This window comes from Pseudopipra pipra, chromosome 1 (assembly GCF_036250125.1).
Source record: "Pseudopipra pipra isolate bDixPip1 chromosome 1, bDixPip1.hap1, whole genome shotgun sequence".
In the NCBI taxonomy this organism is placed as follows: domain Eukaryota; kingdom Metazoa; phylum Chordata; class Aves; order Passeriformes; family Pipridae; genus Pseudopipra; species Pseudopipra pipra.
The window spans coordinates 151738589-151758292 of record NC_087549.1 but is presented as its reverse complement, the minus strand read 5'-3'; the positions used below and the strand labels follow the sequence as shown (position 1 = coordinate 151758292).

Sequence of the window (19704 nt, the reverse complement as noted above, 5' to 3'; positions counted from 1 at the left end):
TACTCTGAGTGCCCAAGAGACAGTCCAAGCAACTTGGAGCTTGCCCAGCCAGGTGAAAATAATAGTGTGTGCAAAGCCTAGAGGCTGCTCAAAGGCTTAGACCCTGCGAAAATGCAAGAGGGTAACATGGGACAGATTATTTTTGGCAAAGTGCAGAACTCCAGGCACTGTAAGACAGAAGGTGAGATCATTTCAGTCCTATACCAATCTCTACACCAGGGAAGTGCAGCACAGAGATCAATGCTGCACAGGGCTGTGAGATTTGTTTAATTTTTACCCTTTCCCCATGTAGGGTTTCTCTTCTAGTTTGATTCATTTCACCCTCCTGCTAAACACCAAACATCTGTGAGCTGGTTATAGGCACTACTGCACTAAATTGCTTCTGCTCCTTGATACCCTTCCCAGCTCTGTACAGGTCTGTTCCTCCAGGCTATTATTCCCAGAGCTGGATAAGCTGGACCTGCATCTTGCCTTTTGGTGACCCGATATGAAGAATCATCTCCCAAAGGAGGAGAGGGCTTGGATATGCCATGCCAACACCTGGATGTTTCTTGGAATGACTGTCCATGTCAGGACATCAGGTCATGATGAGGTGGGTTGGGGATTTGGCAGGTTTGAAGACTGGAGTGTTTAATAGGAAGCAGGATGAGGAAAGGAGGTTGGGGATGAGATCCTGGTCTGGGGAGACACTGGGAAATAGTTCTCATTTAAATAATAGCAAATAGATAATATATCTTTGACAAACAGAGAGAGAAGTGGAGAAACAGAGAGAGGATGTGAACAAAACACAATCACACATATTTATACATATTGCCTAATTGTAAGGAGACTTTATTAGATCAAAAGTGAATCAAAAGGGACTACCTTAAAAAAAAAAAAAAAAACAAAACAAAAAAAAAAAACCAAAACAAAAAAAAACACAAAACCCCCACAATATAACAAAGCAAATTGCCCAAAGTGTGAGGTTTTCTAAGCAGGAGAACCAGGAAGAGCTTTCACTGGCATCTAGTGGTGCATTGTAGAGGCAGCTGATGGCACAGCTGCACTTCCAGCGTGGATTTCCCTGGGATAGCAGAGACTGTTCAGGTCTGGGGGGCCACCACTTCCAAACTGGGCTTAGGAAGACCTAGTTTTAGACACAGCCTAACTGTGCCCTGAAACTTTGCCCATGAAGCCCTTTTGGGGACGAACATAAGGTGCTCTGAGTCTACTTTGACCGCAGGAGCAAAACCTTGGGATGATATAATGGAATATTTTATCTCGCTTTTCTTGGATTTTGGGACTTGGCATGGGCCTGAGGGGCCATCTGGCAGATGTGGTTTGTTTGAAGGAGAGGATGAGCCAGGGAAATGCAGATGTCAGTGGAGAGAAACAGGAACCCTGAGGGCACAAGTCAAATGCCCCGGTGGAGCTATCCACTTTGGAGCAAGGTAAACTGTGCCCCAGTGGATGAATGGACATTGACACAGATGGAATGGCAGGATCCTGGCCCCTCCTCCAGAACTTTCAGCAGCAAAGGAGTCACACAAACATTCCCCTCTCAGTTGCTCCATGTCAGCCCCTCATCCATGCCCTGCCCCAACCTCTCACCCTCCATGGAGCCACACATCCAGATGAGCTGGTTGATGGGGCTGCTGACTGGAACTGAGCAGGATTTGTGGGAAGATATTATGGAAATAGGAAGGATGGAAAGTGGGGCATGTTGCCTAAGGAGTCCTGAATATGACTTGGGATCTACTGTGGCCCTACACTGTGGTCTCTCCTGTCTGTCAGGGACCTGCTGTGGCACTTGTGCCTCAAAGCTGACAGCTTCAGTAAGGCAAACTGAATGAGGCTTGTGTATCTTCTCTGTGCATGAACTGGTGTAAAGGTGGTTGAATTTTTATGACTTCTTTCCTCTCTGATCTGGGATACAAGCTGGAATGTAGGTGCACCTTCAAACTGGTGCTGCTGCCTCATCCTGCTGGTTTGTACTGGGGTAGGAAATACATCAGCAGACTTTTAGCCCAGGCATGTACAGAGTGTAGAGTAAATCTGAACTCCAGGGACCCTGTAACTTTAAATTTCCCTGTGTGATCCAAGCCAGATACCTCACCACCTCCTGCATCAGTTTCCCTGAGTCAGAGAGGGGGAGAACAGCATGTTTGCAGCCTTGTGCCATATTTAGGACAGGATTGGAGGAGCTGGTGCATTCAGGAATGAGTGTTATTGTCCAGCCTCAGAGACATAGACAGCATCTAGTAACTGCTCCAGGGAAGAGTCATGCTAAACAGCTTTTTGTCATTCCCATGCTCCTAAAACCCTCACAGGGAGGTGTCCTGGGCTAGAGCTTCCTGCTGATCCTTCAAGCCTCATTGTGCAGTGCAGATTCAGGAAGGTTTGGGTGTTTCCCATGAGGTCCTGCTGAGGCTCAGCCTCTCCCAGGCCATGCTCATCCCTCTGCTAAATCCACTCCACGTACCTCAGCGTCCCCCCTTGTCAAATCCACTCACTCCTGTGCTGTCACTGAGCATTAAAGGGATCCTTTGCTGGTAAATGGGCACAAGCCTCGAAGGCTGCCACCCCTCCAAGGGGGATTGCAAGCTGCTACAGACATAGAAATACTCCCTGGAATGCGTCTTTCCTCTCCTGACGCTTCCTGGAGCAAGTCCCAGACAATGAGCCCGGGAGGGAAGAAGGATGCTTGCAGTGCCTAAGGATGTTTTCCTTCCCACAACAACAACAAAAAAAGGAACAATCTCAGCTCGGGCAAGAGGGAAATGTCCCGATGCTGAAACACAGCTGGGGCAAGATGGAAATGTCCTGATGCTGACCCAGCGGCCAGAGCAGGGAAGCGGGATGGGGACCAGCGATGCAGAGGGGGAACTACAATTCCCAGAAGGCAGCGCAAGCCGGGGACCCTTCCAGCTTCCCACCAACGCAACGGTGCAGAAGAAAGACTCATCAGGGAGAAATTCCCCTCCGCTCCCTCCCAGCGCTCCCGCCAACACCTTGACGGTGGCGTGGAAATCCCTCCGGGCGTTCCGAGCTCAGAGCATCTTCCCTGTCCCCTCCCTGCTCCGCCAACCTTTCCTCTTCGGCTTTGTTTGGCTTCACCCTTCCTCCGGTAGCTCTCTCTGCTCTGGCCACAGACTTCCTTTAGGTCAGCCCGGCTCTGGCCGCGACACAACTCCCAGTCCAGTCACACGGTTGTGCCGCCGAGGATGCCCCGGAGGAGGGAGATGCCCGCCCGAACCTGAGGCACCGCTCAGGTAAGAGGCGTTCGTTCGTCCCTGTAGCTCAAAGGAAAGACGAAGCAACTGCCTGGCATCTGATTCTGCCCTCGATTCAAACCCTGAGCCCCGGGGCTTGCGGAGCTGGAAGTAAAGAGAGGATTTGGATCCGTAGGATCTGCAGACTGGGGGGGGGGGCGGGGGGAAAGTGAAAGGGAGAAAGTAGGCAGGAGGTTCTTCTTTTATCCTTTTTCGAGGATTTGTTGGGTTTTGACAAAAATCCAGGCAACTGAAACGCTGCTGGTGGTGAGAGGTGCCTGCAAGGGACGGACGAGAGCATCCTTGGCGAGGGGAGAGGCCGCGGACACCGCAATGAGCCACCGGCATCTGCGGCCGACCGTGTCCCCCCGGCGTCACCCACACCCCCCGGGAGGGTCCTTAGTGCCAGGAGGCTCAATCCACCACCCACTCAGGGGGTTACTGATCTTCCTTAATAAAAATACAATGCTGAACTTTTCTGAGTCCTCTTTCCAGCCTGGCTGCTGCTGAGGCTTTGTCTGCGTTAAAATAAAACCTGTTGTAGTGTCACACAGCTGCTCCCCCCTCTATGGAGAAGTCTTGGCCCCTCCCCTCCAACAACAGCGAATGCTAAACCCAATTCCTGCTCCTGCTCCAAGTGGATGTGTTTTGTCTCTCCTGATTCGGTATAACTTTCCAGGTAGTTGATTTTTTTTTGTTTTATTATCATCATCATTATCATCATCATCATTACCATTATTATCATCACTGATTTTGTTTTCCTGTGGTTCCTCTGTACCATCATGGAGAACTCAGCTCGGACAGGAGGAATGTTGTGTTTTGGTCATAGCTCTTACCAGCATCAGTGGGGATCCAGATGGATCAGCTTGAAAAGAAACGTGACTAAATCTGAAGTAATTTTCCCGATTATAATTGAGCTCTTCATTTACCACTCTGACCCCTCTCTTCTGAGGACCACGTAGCTGCAAACTCTGCACCACAGTTGTGCCTGGATGTTTATACTCCACATGTCCCACCACTTGTCCCCTGACCCATGGCATCCCCCCTCCCCACCCCTGCACTTCAGTGACAAGCTCCCCAGCGACTCACCTTCTCAGCCACGGCATCTCAGACCTCCAGGGATGAGGTGACATTGGCAGCATGTTTCCCTGCTGGCCTCCTGCCCCATAACTGGAGATTCTGGCAGCCTCACCCTCAGCCATCAGTACCATCAGTGAAATCCTGCCCAGCCACACATGATGTTGTTGACAGGCATCTCCAGCACCGCTGCCTTCCTCCCCTCAGCCTTTCTGGCTCCTCTCCCTGCTGCAATTCACACTCCTGATAGGACATGTTGCTCACATCTCTCTTGGCCCTGATTTATTGATTTTTTCTGATGGAAATACATAGGATCAAGACCCTTCTGCCAGTTGAACCCTCTTGAGGAGGACAAAGGACTTTTAGCTTTCCATGTCTTCCTTCTCCAGCTGCCCACTCAGGACATCACTGACTTGTCCTCCCCTGTGCATGGAGATCTTCCAGCCCAAAGCAGTTTTGTAAGTGATGCCAAGTTTGGGTTTTCTTCTAATTTCAAGGGATTTAAGTTGCTGCAGAGTCACTCCCCAAAAATGAGTCTAATTGAAATGCAAAGTGCATTACTTAATTAGCTTACTAACTTACATTTCTCCTTGGTCAAAGGACAGAGGTCTGTTCTAAGAGTAAATCACTAGTGCAGCAACAGAAGAGCCGAAACCTCCATGTCATTACAGCAGTCAGTGCATCACAGATCCCCCATTGCCAGGGAAATCATCCTGTTCCTGCCCTCTCTGCTTGTGTTCAGCTGGGCTTGTGGCTTCACAGATCTCAGGTTCAGCCTTTCCTGCAACCACCAAGGTGTCAGCCATTGTGTTGACACAGTGAACACAGGAGGTGGGGAAGAAATAATAACCTAATTATTTCCCCTTTATTTTTTCAGTCTGGCAATTCGAGTCTCCAGGAATACCAGAGAAGCCTTTCCAGGAATGCCAGAGAAGCCTGTCCAGATGAGAGGAGGCAGGAGATGGAGTTACAAGGATGAGGAATGAGGAATACCACACAGTCCATGTTGGCCCAGAGCTGGCATACAGCATGGCATACACCTGTTTCCTACAGGGAATAAAGTGCATCCGTTCAAGTACACTTTGATGTGTGTGTCCTGATGGCTTTTGTATCCCCACAGACAGTCCATCCCCATGACTCTGTGGCTCTACTGTACCCATCAGCTGCTTAGCAGCCCCACGAGGTGCAGGGTAGTGGGGCACTGCTGCCATGAAGGACATTTTTAAGCACAGGGTGCCAAAGACCCACCTGTGTCAGGAGTGTGGGAAATCCTTCAGCAAGAAGGGAAACCTGAGGAGACACCAGCGGATCCACACGGCCGAGGAGCTGTTCACCTGCGGGGAGTGTGGGAAGCACTTCACCACCCAGGGCCACCTCACCACCCACCAGAGCATCCACACGGGAGAGAGACCCTTCTGCTGTGGGGAGTGTGGGCGCTGCTTCTGCCTGGAGATGTGCCTGGCTGCCCACCAGAGGACACACGCCAAGGGGGGCCCCTTCCCCTGCGCCCGCTGCGGGAAGAGCCTGAGCACCAGGATCTACTTCAACATCCACATGCGCACCCACAGGGAGAGGAGGCCGTTCGCCTGCACGGAGTGCGGGAAGAGCTTTGTGAAGAAGGGCACCCTCACCACCCACAGGGAGACCCACAGGAGGGAGAAGCCCTTCAAATGCCCCGAGTGCAGCAGGTGCTTTGGGCAAAGGGCCACGCTGGTGGCTCACCAGAAGATCCACCTGAGGGGGGGACCCTTCATCTGCACGGAGTGTGGGAAGAGCTTGAGCACCAAGAGGTATTTCGATGTCCACCAGAGGAATCATGCTAAGCAAAAGGGGCACATCAACAGCGTGTCTCTCCGGGTCATCCAGGTTAAAGAGGAGCCTGAGTTTGCCCTCAGGTCAGAGGAGAGTGTGTTGGAGAATATGACTCGTGAAGGAGATGTAGCCCAGGGGTGTAGCATACCTAGAAACCCATCTAATCCAAAAAACTCTCCTTGGAAAATCCAGGTGAAGGAGGAGCCAGAGCCACCCACTGATGACACAGCAAGCACTACTGCAGTAGCCTGCCAGAAACTTTACATCAAGGAAGAGTCACCAGAAAACCTGGACTATGGAAAGCTCTTTGATCCAAAGATCCCACTGCTGGCTTTACAGGGGAGACAGCCTAAAAAGGAAGAAGATGCTGATGGGCAGCACGAACAGGAAGTCGCTATAACCAGTAACCACGTGCTCCATGTGAAGGAAGAACCAGAGGAAAACACTGACTTTGGGATGCATTATGGACAGAAGCCAAACCCCAGTGCTATCCAAAGGATCCAGATTAAAGAGGAACCTGGTGTGGAGGCCAACCAGGAGAGCCCAAAGAGGAAGCAGAAGAAACACTGCCAGTCCACCAAAGAGGGGATGCTGGAGAACCAGGAGAAATCCACGTCCAAGAGAGATCCCTCAGCAAAAGGAGCTCCCAAGGGTGAGCGGATGTTTCCCTGCCCCGAGTGCGGGAAGAGTTTCAACCAGAAGTCGAACCTGACCAGGCACAGGAAGATCCACACGAGCGAGGGGCCCTACAAGTGCGGGGAGTGCGGGGAGAGCTTCCGCATGAGCCGCAAGCTGGTCCGGCACCAGCGCGCCCACCTGAGCGAGCCCTTCAAGTGCCCCGAGTGCGGGAAGAGCTTCACCCAGCGATCCAACCTGGTCCGGCACCAGAGGATCCACACCAAGGAGGAGCCCTACCAGTGCCCAGAGTGCGAGAAGACCTTCAACCAGAAGGCCAACCTCTTCCGCCACCAGTCGATCCACGTCCGCATGGGGCCTTGCAAGTGCACCAAGTGCGGGAAGTGCTTCCCGCATAAACGCCTCCTGATCAAACACCAGCTGCTCCACTCCCGGGGGGGAGCCTACAAGTGTGGGGTCTGTGGGAAGCGCTACCGGCTGAAGAAGTACCTGAAGAGGCACCAGAAGATCCACGCGCGGGAAGGAACTGCTCCCTGCTCAGAGCTTGGGGAGACCACAGAGACTGGACCCCACCACGCTGAACAGAGGGCACTGGCCCCCATGAAGAGTGAAGAGGAGAGCTGAGCAGTGGGATGTCTGCTCCTGTGGGAAAGTCCTTTAGGAAAGGGGAGAGATGGAGACAAACTGCTTGCCTTATGTGTGAGGGTGGGCGGGTCAACCTGAAGGTTCAGCGGGGTCAAGGGGCAGAGGAGAGATGGAAAACAGTAGTCAGGCACTTTTCTGAGGACAACCCTTGGGCTATCACTTGTTCACAGCTGTGGGATGGAGCTGAGAACCCAAGCACTTGAAGGTGGAGGGATAAGAGCTTGGCATCCTTTGTGTGCGTGTGCTATTAAAGTTGTGGATGCCGAAATTATCTTGTGTGGACGATATGTAGCCAGGAGGACCAGGCAGGATTTCTTTTTGTTAGGTTACTGTGTTTCTGAGAAAAATGAAGAGAACCTCTCCCAACTGGTCAAGTGTTTAAAGCAAGAGCCAAGTCTCCTGTTCTCCCTCACGTATCTCTGATCCACACCTTTATTCTCCTGGGCTGATGGACACTTGTCCACTGGGAGAAGCTACTGCCAGCCAGACCAGGGTTCTAAGCCTCAAATCCCCCAAACCAGGCTCCCAAATTGGCTTAAGCCAGATCCCTGAACTGGGCATGATTTAGCAAGTTCAAACCAAGTAGCAGGAATAGTTGAAAACGTCTTCAGGCTTTATGAACTAGAGAATTGAAAATGATTTTCCTATTGGGATGTTTTCCCTTCCCAGTGCAAAGGAGACTGTGCAGCTACTCAAAAGCATGGACAGTTCAGCAGTTGTTATCAGTCACTGCTGATGGTTTGTTTGAGTGTTCCCTGGTCAGATGAATCTTTGTGTCTTGAAAGCCCCTGGTGGAGTTGTGATGGAATCCACAAACTGGTTCCTGTGAAGTTTCCCCTCAAATCCCTCTGATCTGGTGGAGATTCTTTTTTGGGACAGAAAAGGCTGACATACAGGGGAAAACAACAAGTTTAGGATGTTCCAGGGGAGACTTAAGGAACACCCTTGTTAGAAAAATGGATCTGGGCCATATGCTGGGTAGAAATCTCTCTGCAGGGCTGGGAAACCATGTTTTTGGGAACAATAAGGCTGAGCCAAACTAGCCAAACAAAGCAGCCTCTTTTTGGCTTGAGGAGTAGGTTAGGGATACAGTAGAGAATGACAGTAAGAGAAAATGCTCACCAGATGGATGGCATTTATTTCCTTTTCATTAGCTGAGCACATTCAGGCTGTAGAGACTTTTACCAGGAAGAAGAACAGGTATGAGAGGTTTCCCAGTTGAATTATTGTTTCCATGCAATAAGTCAGTGCCAGTAGGTTTCCTGGACATCATCGGATCTTCCATCACTATGGGTGTCCAAGCTTTTGGGGAAGATGAGGGCTGATAGTTTGTAATATCTTCTCAATAAACAAGTATTTAAAGAAAAAAAGGAACAAAGTGGGTGTCTTTTCTGTTGTTGATTTTTGGGGTTTTTTTATGAACTCTTAAGTGTCAGAACAGCACTACATTCTCCACACAGTGCAACAGGTGAGCAAAGCAAAGTCAGATGTGTACCAGTGGTAGCCAAGTGGGTTTTTCTGGGGATTATCACAGAATAATAATGGTTTGGGTTGGAAGAGACTGTAAAGGCCATCAGGTTCCATCCCCCCTGCCATGGGCAGGGACACCAGGATTGAAGCAAGCCAAGTCCTCGCAGTAGCAAAACAGCCTTCAACCTTTTCTCCCTAAACCCATTAAAAGGGCTCCCAGATAATAACACCAAAATGCTTAAAATCTCAATAACTGCCTCATTTTTTACTGCATAGGTCTTATGCAGAAACCCACATGTGTCAGCACTCCCTGAGCAGTCTCTGTCACCAAGTGCAAAGGATGCCCACACGGTCTGTTTTTGCCTTAAAGTCTGTACAGTAAATTCAGGATCTCAGTGGAGTTAAACCAAAGTGAATGTTATGTTGATGAAGAGAAATACAAGCTCTGATGACTTTTTTAAAAAAGAAATCTGGTCTTCCACCATGGGTCAGGTAAGGCTTGTCTGGACACAACTGCTGTCCTATTTCTAGCTGTGCACATTGTTTCCATGGATTTCAGGAGGAATTTGGCTGAGGATCACCTCACTGACTCTTGACTATCTGTGTGTATGATCTCAGTTCTGTCTCCAGCATTCAGCATGGCCTGTCTGGATGGAGATGGAGACAGGCTGTGGTGGGGAGCACTTGAACAAGAGAGCACATTTCATGCTTCCGTGGGACACGTGGAGCTAAATGGTGCTTGGTGTGTTCTGGTGTGGTGGGAATGAGAGGGTCCCTGGCTCCAGAGCAATTGAAGTGCCCTGGGATGTTTACTTGTCCTTTGAGAACATGAACAGTTCCCATGAGAACTTGTTGGAGAATCCCAGGCTGCAGGGAGCCCTGGTGTCCCCACAGATGGGGAGCGAGGGAAGGAAAAACACCAGGGTGAGAACTGGGTGAGCAACAGGATACTCATGATCACATATTTCTACACATGCTTTGTCTGTTCACTTTTGACTTTCAGCCTTCATGGGGAATGAGTATTTACTTTCTACCACCTCTCATCCCATCCAGAGCCAAAGGGATGCAGCCAGGTAGCACCACATGGGGCCAGGTTATTGAGCTGAAGTGCCTGAAGCCAAGGCACACTCCTCTCCTTGTCCTCTCCTCTCCACTGTCTCCATCTCCTGACCCAGGGCACAGTCCCTCCCTTCAAAGGGATTTCTTGTGATGGAACAAAGCAGAGGTGAGAGATCTCCATCAAAGCACCAAAGCTTCTGACTGGTCACATGAACAAGGCCATAGAAAAATCTCTGATCTCACTGAGCTTTAAGAGTCCCTTCCAACTCAAACCATTCCTTGATTCTATGATATCATCCCCCAACAAGGTACCTGGTGCAACAGCATAAGGTCACAGATACCAGGGGACCTCACTTCTCCTTTGCCCAAGGCTTCTCTTCAACTGTCCAACTGTTTCAATATGCCTGTGTCATCTCACATCCTCAACTAAAAAAAAATACAAGAGCAAAAAAAAAAAAAAAGCATGAAAACACCCCATTTTCTCCTGGGTTTTGTTTTTTATTGTGTAACTGGGGAGAACCAAAGAGAATATCAATGTCACTCCTTGTTGTGGCCACTTGGCACGTTCTTTCTGAGCCAGGAGTGTGACAGGGAACAATCCAGAGTGTACCTTCCTACCCAAAAGGTCAAGAAAAACTGGAACTGTGTTTCCTAAAGTGTAGTAACATTTCTTTCTCCCCAGGATACTAAATTCTTGTAAAAGAAAAGTATAATAGTTACAGTATTTCAGCCTAATTTTAGAGATGGGGAAACTGAGGCAAAATTTGGATCTAAACAAAATCCCAAAAACAATATCTGGTGCACATCCTCATCCTTCTGTTCCCCCATGTCAGGCTTTGAAACAGTTGTGGACTCATTTAATCTGAATAAAGATGTCAGGAGAAATTTGTTTAACTTCTAAGTGACACATATTTGAAATCAGAAAACACAAGAAGCACAAAATATGCAATACTCAACACAGACTGAACTCCTTTTTTACTGTTCAGTTATTTTCTTTTTTTTTTAATTGCTATTTTCTTTTAAACCTCCTGAGAATGTCCTCCCAAACATTCAACCTTTACTGCCAGAGCTGCTGCCTGCAAGGTGCTGCTGATAAATAGCCAGGCAAAGTGGCTGTGTCTGTGTGAGTAATTCAACCAGGCCAAGGACACTTCTCCAGCCCTGGGGGCACCCAGCTGGCTTGCATCCATACAGCTAAACTCAATTCAGGATGGCATCATCCAGCTCTGCCCTGGAACTCATCCTTGGCTCCAGCTCTGACTCAGGTTAAAAGTTTCAGCATGAAATTTGAGAAAATTGTGCTCCTCTGTGCAGGAACATCATGGATTTTTTTCAGTGACATGGCTTGGGGTTCCCTTTGTCCTGAATTAGCACATGTTCAGCCATCACCAAATGATCTAGAACATGCTCTGTGACCCAGGCTGACAGGGCCATGGATTTGCTGTGGGTTTCTGAGGGCATCACTGTTGGTCATAATCACAGCCTAAAACAGACAGTAACTGCTACAAAGCACCCAGGAACAGGCTTCCCACTCCCTCATTAGCTGCCAGATTTTGCTTTTGAATTTGCACAAAGGTGGTGAGACCCAACACTGATTTTTAATACCTTTCTGTGCCTTTGGAGGTCAAGCAGCCCCAATCCCCAATAAAATCACCTGGTGTGAAGCCATCCCATTCTCCCCATGCTTTCAGTATCTGGATTCTGCTTGTGCAGATCTGGATTCTGCTGTGTTCCATCCCCCCTTACAGTCCCTGCTGCTCTGTATCCTGTCCATTAAATTAATATCTTGCCATTAACTACAGCAAAGAGCTCTGATGCCATGAAGTGATGGCAGGAGCTGAAGGAAGGACTGATACACCACTACCACCTTGCAAAAACTAAGCCAGCTTGTGCACGTGGTCGCCAGATGAGCCAAATGGATAGTTACACAAAATTAAGGACCATTTCCATTTTATTCTTTTCTCCCTCCAGTAGACCTGTGTGATTTTGAAAATTTCCTTCAGCATTCCTGTTGTTTTAATTGGCTTTTTTTTTCCCCTACATTTGTTTCCTGGTGGTAAATTCATCAGCCCTAAATAGGCAGAGCGATAACAGACCGTGATAACAGCGCAGGAAACTATCACATGAAAAGCAGGGAATTAATTCATTCACTGGAAAACAGGCCGTGGTGGAAGACTGCTGCTTCCTGAAAGCTTTGTATCCTTTTAAGCTTGCTTTTTTTCTGTGTCTCTGTGTGTGTGTGTGTGTGTGCAAGATGTTCTTGCTCCAGTAATCTTTGCACGGCTCTGCCCTATTTCTGCAAGCTGCAGAGACAGCGAGGCGGCGTGTGGGCTCAGCCCTCGCCTCGTCCCTTGTTTGGGGATTTTTCTTTCAGGAATTAAAGGACAGCGAGGAAAAAATTATCCAGCACCCCCTTCCTAACCGATTTCTTTAACTGACATTATGTCTTGCTAATAATCCCACTGCACATAAACAAGCCGGGGCTGGGACGGTCAGGAAGCAGCTACGCACATCACATGGCACAGCTCCTGCCCTGATTAGGTGACTGCTTTTCCAGCCAGGGGATTATGAGAGATGAGTAACAGAGCATGTTACTGGAGCATGGACACAAGAAGAAAAGGCTTTGCCTGAGCATCTTCCAAATGAGACCCCAGAGGACAATTAGTAGAGTGTGAGCACGGCCCGTTTGGACGCTGCTTTTGGGGGAGAGAAGCAGCTCCGTGTTTATGAGCTGTGGTTGGGCAGCTTTCCACGGGCTTTCTAGAAAAGTTTGACAGCCTTGGGTGAATGAAGATAAATTCTTTGATAACAAAGTCTCTCACCTGCAAATCTTCCCAATGTTGAGTAAGGAAATAAAACAAATTCGGAATATATTTATTTTTTTCCCCTATCTCAGCGGTTGTGGGTCCACACAGTGTGATTTTTGGGGTTGCGCTGTGCAGGGCCAAGAGATGGACTCAATCATCCTTGTGGGTCCCTTCCAACTCAGGATATTCCATGATTTTATGGTTCTATGATTCTATACTCTGGGGCTGGCTTTGTCTCACCTGAAGTCCTGTCTCTACAGCACAGATGTAAACATCTGAGCTCATCACCCCCTGTTTAAAACAAGTGCACAAAAAACCAAACAAAAAACCCCAAGCAAACAAAAAAAAAAAAAAATGAAAGAAAAAGAAAGAAAGAGATGCAGAAAGTAATTTTTTCTGCTCTATTTAAATTATGACTCTGGGATTAGACTCCAGGACTCTTTCTGGCTACATCCCCACGAGCAGCAAAGGGGAGCCAGGCTCGGGGTGAGACATCCCCATCAGCCCGTGGTGTTTTTAGCCTACAGCATCCAGTCTATTTGGGAAGAGAGCAGGGGCTGTAGGGCCATGGGCTGCACAGCCAGCAGTTATTGGACACGGTGCACGGAGTCAGCACTGCAGATGCCTGTGATGGAAACACATCCCAGCCCTTCCCGGTGTGTTGGCTGTGCTGGGCTGTGCTGATGGAGCTCTGCCTGCAGACAGTCTCTGCCTGTGGCTCCCTGAGGGAAGCTGCTGGTACAGACCAGTGGAAAGGCCATGGTAACCCACAATATTTCCCAGTTATATTTTTTTATGACTTTGTTTTCATATTTTTGGTAGGCAGAAAGTAGCTGGGCAGGACATGGAGCAACTGGCAGGAGATGTGAATACCCATTGAAATATTAATATATGATGGTTGGATGGATATATTGGCTGGTTTTGCCTATATCTCTTTTTACAAAGCAAAATAGATTACATTTTGCAATTATCCTTTTTTTTTCATTATCACATCCCAGCATACTTTTGCTCTGTAGGATCTTCCAGCTATGAGAATCACCTCCTTCCCTTGCAGATAACTTGCCTCTATTTTTCTAATAAAAAACTGTACTAAAGAAAGCTGTGCTTCAGTGCTGTTGGATCCAAGTCATCCCAAATGGGATGGAGGTGGGGGAGTCTGAATAAAAACCTGTCATAAAGAGAGGCACCTGGGCCACACCCTTTGGAACCTCTCTTAGCCAGACCTGTGTCACAGGCCTCTTGGTGACACAATGAGATCTTTCAAGGCCAGGTTGGACGGGGCTTGGAGCAGCCTGGGATGGTGAGAGGTGTCCTTGCCCATGGCAGGGGTGGTAGAACAAGATGATCTTTAAGGTCTCTTCCAACTCAAACCATTCCATGATTCTATGATTCTTTCCAGTGTCCCTTAGCTGTTTTCCAAGCAATTCTCACTGAAATGCTGGATTCTCCAGCCTCCATCTACCCCCATTTCTTGTCTGCACCAAAAAGCTGGCTGAGAGAGCAGCCTTGCTCCTTCCCCGCCATGGAGGGACATTCGTTATTCAGAACAAAATATTGCATCGCCGTGTTATTTAATCAAGTCAAAATTCATGGGCAGCATCTGTGCAGAAGATAAAATGTTTTGGGACAGTTTAGTCCTTTTCTTATCTGAGTGATTACTGTTATGTAAAATCTTTTCTCTCGAACACGGAGATGGAGTTTCATAAGCGAGGGACCAAAATAGTGCCAAGTAACCAACCATCTCCCCTTGATCACACAGGATTAGTACAATTAATCTGCAGGTATTAGTGGCCAGCAGGGTTTTGCCTGCAGGATATAATTTATATTTATTATTTCATATCTGATTTTCCCCCCAAGGACAGAAAATTCAATCAAGGGCTTTTCATTGCATCGATACATTTTTGCAAATGGCCTCAGAGGATTTGGAAAATTACTGAGGGGGCTCCTTGCTCAGAGGCAAAGAAAGCTCAGAAATATTGAATTAATATGGGAGGTGATTCTCCCCCTCCACTCCTCTCTCATGAGACCCCACCTGCAGTGCTACATCCACCTCTGGGGCCTCCAACATAAGAGGGACATGGACCCACTGGAGCAAGTCCAGAGGAGGCCATGGAGATGCTCCAAGGGCTGGAGCTCCTCTGCTCTGGAGACAGAATGGGAGAGCTGGGGATGTTCACCTGGAGAAGGCTCTGAGGAGACTTTAGAGTCCCTTCCAGTGCCTAAAGGGTCTCCCAGAGAGCAGGAGAGGCACTTTCTTAAAGGGCATGGAGTGAGAGGACAAGGGCCAGACCAGCCAACAGCCACCAGAAGATACAAAGCAAAGAGAGGAAGAAAGGCACAAACACATAGTGATCTTTGAGGACCTATTTCAAAGCTGTCCCCTGCTAATTTTATTAATTATTCGCTACTTCTTGTATTAGAAGAGAAAATTAACCTTTCTCTTTTAATCCTCTTCATACACTTCCTAAATGTGGCGATGACCCTAAATAGTGTCTGAATCCACAGCCAGAGTCCTGGTGATGCAAGTGAAGATACTGAGGGGCTGGAGCATGTCCAGAGAAGGGGAAGGGTCTGGAGCACAAGCCTGATGAGGACCAGCTAAGGGAGCTGGGGGTGTTTAGCCTGGAGAAAAAGACCTTATCACTCTCTACGACTCCCTGAAAAGAGGTTGTAGCCAGGTGGGGTTGGTATCTTCTCCCAGGTAACAAGTGATAGGACGAGAGGAAATGGCCTCAAGTTGCACCAGGGGACGTTTAGATCAGATATTAGGAAAAATTTCTTCACCAAAAGGGCCATCAAGCATTGGAACAGGCTGCTTACAAATACTAAACTCTGCCTGTGTGGCACAGAGGGTGAATTGCAGGTCACAGCAAAGATAAGGGATCAAGAAGGTTTAAGCTGAGTTTCCAAAGTACATCTGTTGGAGCTGTCTTTGTTAGGACAAGCCCGTCACCTTCAGCTTTTACTTTTTATCCAGGGGGATTTTTGCAACACACCAGCTAGGGAAGGTTCATGTTACCACCTTCAGACATCGGCTGTGCTCCCCTCCACAGCATCCCAGAGCAAAACCAGAGCTTTCACGACACCTGTTTGCAAAGCCCTCTTGAGACTGAGACATATCACACCCCAGACTCTGCTGATCACAGAGGCTGCACCAGGGGCTACAACCATCCACACTTTGGAAGGTTGAATGGGTCTCTGGGCAACCTGGTTTAGTGGAAGGTGTTCCTGCCCGTGGCAGAGAGATTGGAATGAGATGATCTTTAAGGCCCCTTCCAACCCAAACCATTCCATGATTCATTCTAGGCACCAGCCTATTCACCCCCTCTGAAGATGAACTGTTATGAACTACATTTCTAAGACTATCATGGGCTTGTTGTCTTACCTGCATTAAAATCCAGCCTGCAACAACGTTTTCAGCCATTGAACTAACAAAGAGCATTAGAGCAACACAGTGTTGGAGGTTCAGGGCTGCAGCATAACTGAAAACACCCACTGGAGTTAAAAATAAAACAGTTTCAGAGCCTAAATACCTTTCTTCCACTTGCTATTTTCTGCCTGACAGCACCCTCTTCTGGAAAGCAGGAGCTGCTGGCTGAAGGGTGCACCCTGCTTAGCTCCCATCAGCTCCTCAGTGCCTGAGCACCAGGAACAAAGGGCAGAGCCCTCCTAGGGTGGGTTTAGGCAGAGTGGCACCGGACAGCCTGTTCTGAGCTATTTTTTGCAGTTATCTTTGAAGGAGTTTGAAGATTGCTGCATGACTGAGTGCTGGTCAAAGGCACAGCACCCAGTTATTCTGCACCCACGAGCTGAGGGGTGCAGCTCCCAGCAGCCAGCACAGACACAGGTAAAACCTGAAATACTGCTGCTTTGGAGTGCTGGAGCAGCAGGTAAAATCTGCACTGTCCTGGGGAGGACTGCACTAAAGCATTTAATTATATCCTCAGATATGTCCCAGCCTTTTTATTTGTTTGAAACACAGGTGAGCAATTGACTTTTTGGAAACCAAGTGCATATTAGAACATGTTTGTTCAGCTGGCTACATCCCATATCAACGTGGGCTAAGAAGGGTATGGAGCATCTCAGCTGCCCACAGATGCTGGGCAGGGCTGGGGCACCACCACCACCAGCAGGGCAGGGCTTCACGTTTCACCTCATCCAAAATCCTCCTCATCCCTTGCCCTCCACAACAGCAGGAGCACCTTGCTTGTGGCTGGCATTGGTCTGGTCTCCACTTGAACAAATTTAACACCATGCAGCTGGTTCCAGAGCTTGTTTTATACTTTAAATAACAAGGTTTTTAACTACAAACCCCACGCAGGGCTTACCTGCATGGGCTAACACTCCTCTTTGAAGGCCAAGTTGTGAAGCCGATTCACAATTTGCTGTCTAATTAGTTCCCTGGTGATGGCTTCCCACTCACTGTGAACTTTCCCAGTCACTGCAAAGTTTTCTGGGTTCTTCCATGAAGGACATGGTACTGCTGCATCTGCTGGCAGTGTGGGGGTGTTTAATTACCTTTTTCAAGCCTGGACATCAGCAGCAGCTGGGAGATGGATGAAGAGGAGTTGACCTGACTCTCCAAAAAGGTGGGCAGCAGGAGCACCTGGGAGGGAGCAGGTCTGACATATGCTTGGAGGCACAAAGGTCCTTTGTGCCTCAAAACCCACGTCATTTCAGGGATTCCTCAAAAGCAGGGACACCCTAAACCACTTTGGACGCCCTTCCTGCCCTTCTGTGCTCCTTTCCCTGCCCATGGCTGGGTTTGCACAGCACCTGGCACACAGGCACTGTGACTTGTCCACACTGTGGTTCACTCAAATTAATAACCAGGCCTGTTTTATTACATTAGCTCTGTCCATCCTGGGGTATTTGCCAAGATCATGACCCTCACTCACCCCCAGCATAAGAGAAACTGGGGCTGCAAAAGGCCCTGGCAGGGATCCAGAGGTGTTCATCTCCATGGCTCACACACCACTGCTCCTTGGAGCAGCTTCAGGCTGAAGAAACGCCCTGGTGCAATTGCCCTGCTCCAGGTCAGGCACCTCTTTGAAGCACAAGACAGACCCATAAAACAGTTAATTCCATAAATATAAAGCAGTTAATTCCATAAACATAAAGCAGTTAATTCCAGGATGCAGTTTGAGAAGGAAAAGGATGACAGAAAGCAGTGACCACGTGCCTGCTGTCACCACCTGGACGAATTCATGCAGCCAAGCCCAGCAAAACAAAACAAAATCAGCAGCACAGCGATTTAGGGGCACGGTGACTCCCCCATCCTCTGTGCCTCTGTCTGCCCCTCCCTCTCCAATGCCCCTGGTCCATCTTCTTCTGCAGAACTTTGGCTAAAAGGAAATTACTCAGAAACAGTCACTAATTGCTGTTTGCCTGCAAGTCTGGAGAAGATATCAGCCTCTAGCACAGAGAAAGCAGCTTCCAGTCACACAAATCCAGTGATGTTTTCAAGCATCCTCTTCTGCATCCTTTCTTAAAGCCTTTCCTTGCTGAGTGTCAAACTCACCTATTCAAGGGGCTAACACAGCTAATGCTTCCCAGAGGGGATCAATGTACCTGCAGCTGACAGAGCCAAAGGCCTGATTTACACCAGAGGTGAGGAAAGGTTGGGATCCATCCTCAGTTATCAGGGACCAACAGGTAAGGGCAGGCAGGTGAATTACAAAGCCTAAAGTATCCTGGGCTGCATCAAAAGCAGGTCAAGGAAGGGGATTCTCCCCCTCTACTCTGTCCTTGTCAGGCCCCACCTGGAGTGCTGCATCCAGCACTGGAGCCCCTAACATAGGAAGGATGTGGAGCAGCTGCAGTGAGTCCAGAGGCCACCAAGATGCTCCAAGGGCTGGAGCCCCCCTGCTCTGGAGACAGGCTGGGAGAGCTGGAGATGTTCAGCCTGGAGAAGAGAAGGCATTGGGGAGAACTCAGAGCCCCTTCCAGTGCCTAAAGGGGCTCCAAGAGAGCCGAAAAGGGACTTTGGACAAGGACATGGAGTGAGAGGACAAGGGGGAATGACTTCAAACTGAAAGAGAGTAGAATTAAATTAGATGTTAGGAAGACATTGTTTCCTGTGAGAGTGCTGAGGCACTGGAACACATTGCCCAGAGAAGCTGTGGATGCCCCATCCCTGGAAGTGTTCAAGACCAGGTTGGATGGGACTTGGAGCAACCTGGGATAGTGGAAGGTGTTCCTGACCATGGCAGGGGGTGGAACTGGATGGTCTTTAAGGTCTCTTTCAATCCAAAACCATTATAGGATTCATGTTTTCTAACCTGTCTTTAAAAGGGTGTTTACACCCAAGCAAAAGCTTAGAGGAGAACACTTCCCTACCCTCCAAAGATGCTTCTAGCCCAGGGAAAGAAACTCCTGTGGTGGCAGTACCAGCACCCTCTCCAAGGGCTGGAGGGCAGCTGAGAAGGCTGAAATGACATGGAAGGAGACAAGACCTTGCTTCTCCACTTCTCAGTGGGATGAGAGCTTGAAAGACAAGCAGATGTGAGGCCTATCCTACCTGGTCCAGGCCAGGCAGGGTTTAGTGGTCCCCAAACACCAAGGTGCCATTTTTGGCTGCAGCAATCTGACAGCACACAGGTTTGGATTCCCCCAGTGCTCAGGGAAGTCCAAGGGTACCTGGCTCTCTTCCCACCTGCTCAGGGCAGTCTCTGGTTTCAGTCCTTGCTGCCAGAAGGCATTTAATGAAAAAAATTACCCTGCCAGCTCAGCCAAACAAACCAACCATGGCAAGCTGGAGCAAGAACCAGCAGAAGATTTTCCACCCCTCTCCACTCCCCCACATACAAATGCTCCCAGTTCTGCAGAAGCAGCTATCAAACACCTGCAGCCAAAAGAAAGCACTGATCCCATCTCTGAAGGTGGCTGCCTGAAGCACAGTGCAGTGGTGAAGGAAGGACTGACACCTGATCATGGACACGAGGCCA

The 19704-nt window shown here is 48.8% G+C and overlaps 1 protein-coding gene across 3 annotated transcripts; it reads left to right on the top strand.

The window, feature by feature from the left end:
* The first annotated feature begins 1759 nt into the window (after positions 1–1759).
* Positions 1760–8799, top strand: LOC135404516 (zinc finger protein 260-like). Of its 3 annotated transcripts, none has more exons than XR_010425717.1 (3): positions 1760–3251; positions 3470–4144; positions 4641–4728. XR_010425717.1 is itself a non-coding variant. In XM_064639269.1 (3 exons), the coding sequence occupies exon 3, from the start codon at positions 5538–5540 to the stop codon at positions 7398–7400; it is 1863 nt and encodes a 620-aa protein (XP_064495339.1). In that variant the 5' UTR covers positions 2366–3251; positions 4718–4786; positions 5206–5537; the 3' UTR covers positions 7401–8799. The 3 variants fall into 3 exon arrangements, 2 of the variants coding, with proteins under 2 accessions (XP_064495339.1, XP_064495334.1); XM_064639269.1 differs by lacking the exon at positions 3470–4144 and adding an exon at positions 5206–8799 and having other exon boundaries at positions 2366–3251; positions 4718–4786; XM_064639264.1 differs by lacking the exons at positions 3470–4144; positions 4641–4728 and adding an exon at positions 5206–8799 and having other exon boundaries at positions 2371–3251.
* Positions 8800–19704: the final 10905 nt, after the last annotated feature.

Bases quoted from the DNA above. Each gene is read 5' to 3' on its own strand.
- LOC135404516 (XM_064639269.1), top strand. From the start codon at position 5,538: ATGAAGGACATTTTTAAGCACAGGGTGCCAAAGACCCACCTGTGTCAG.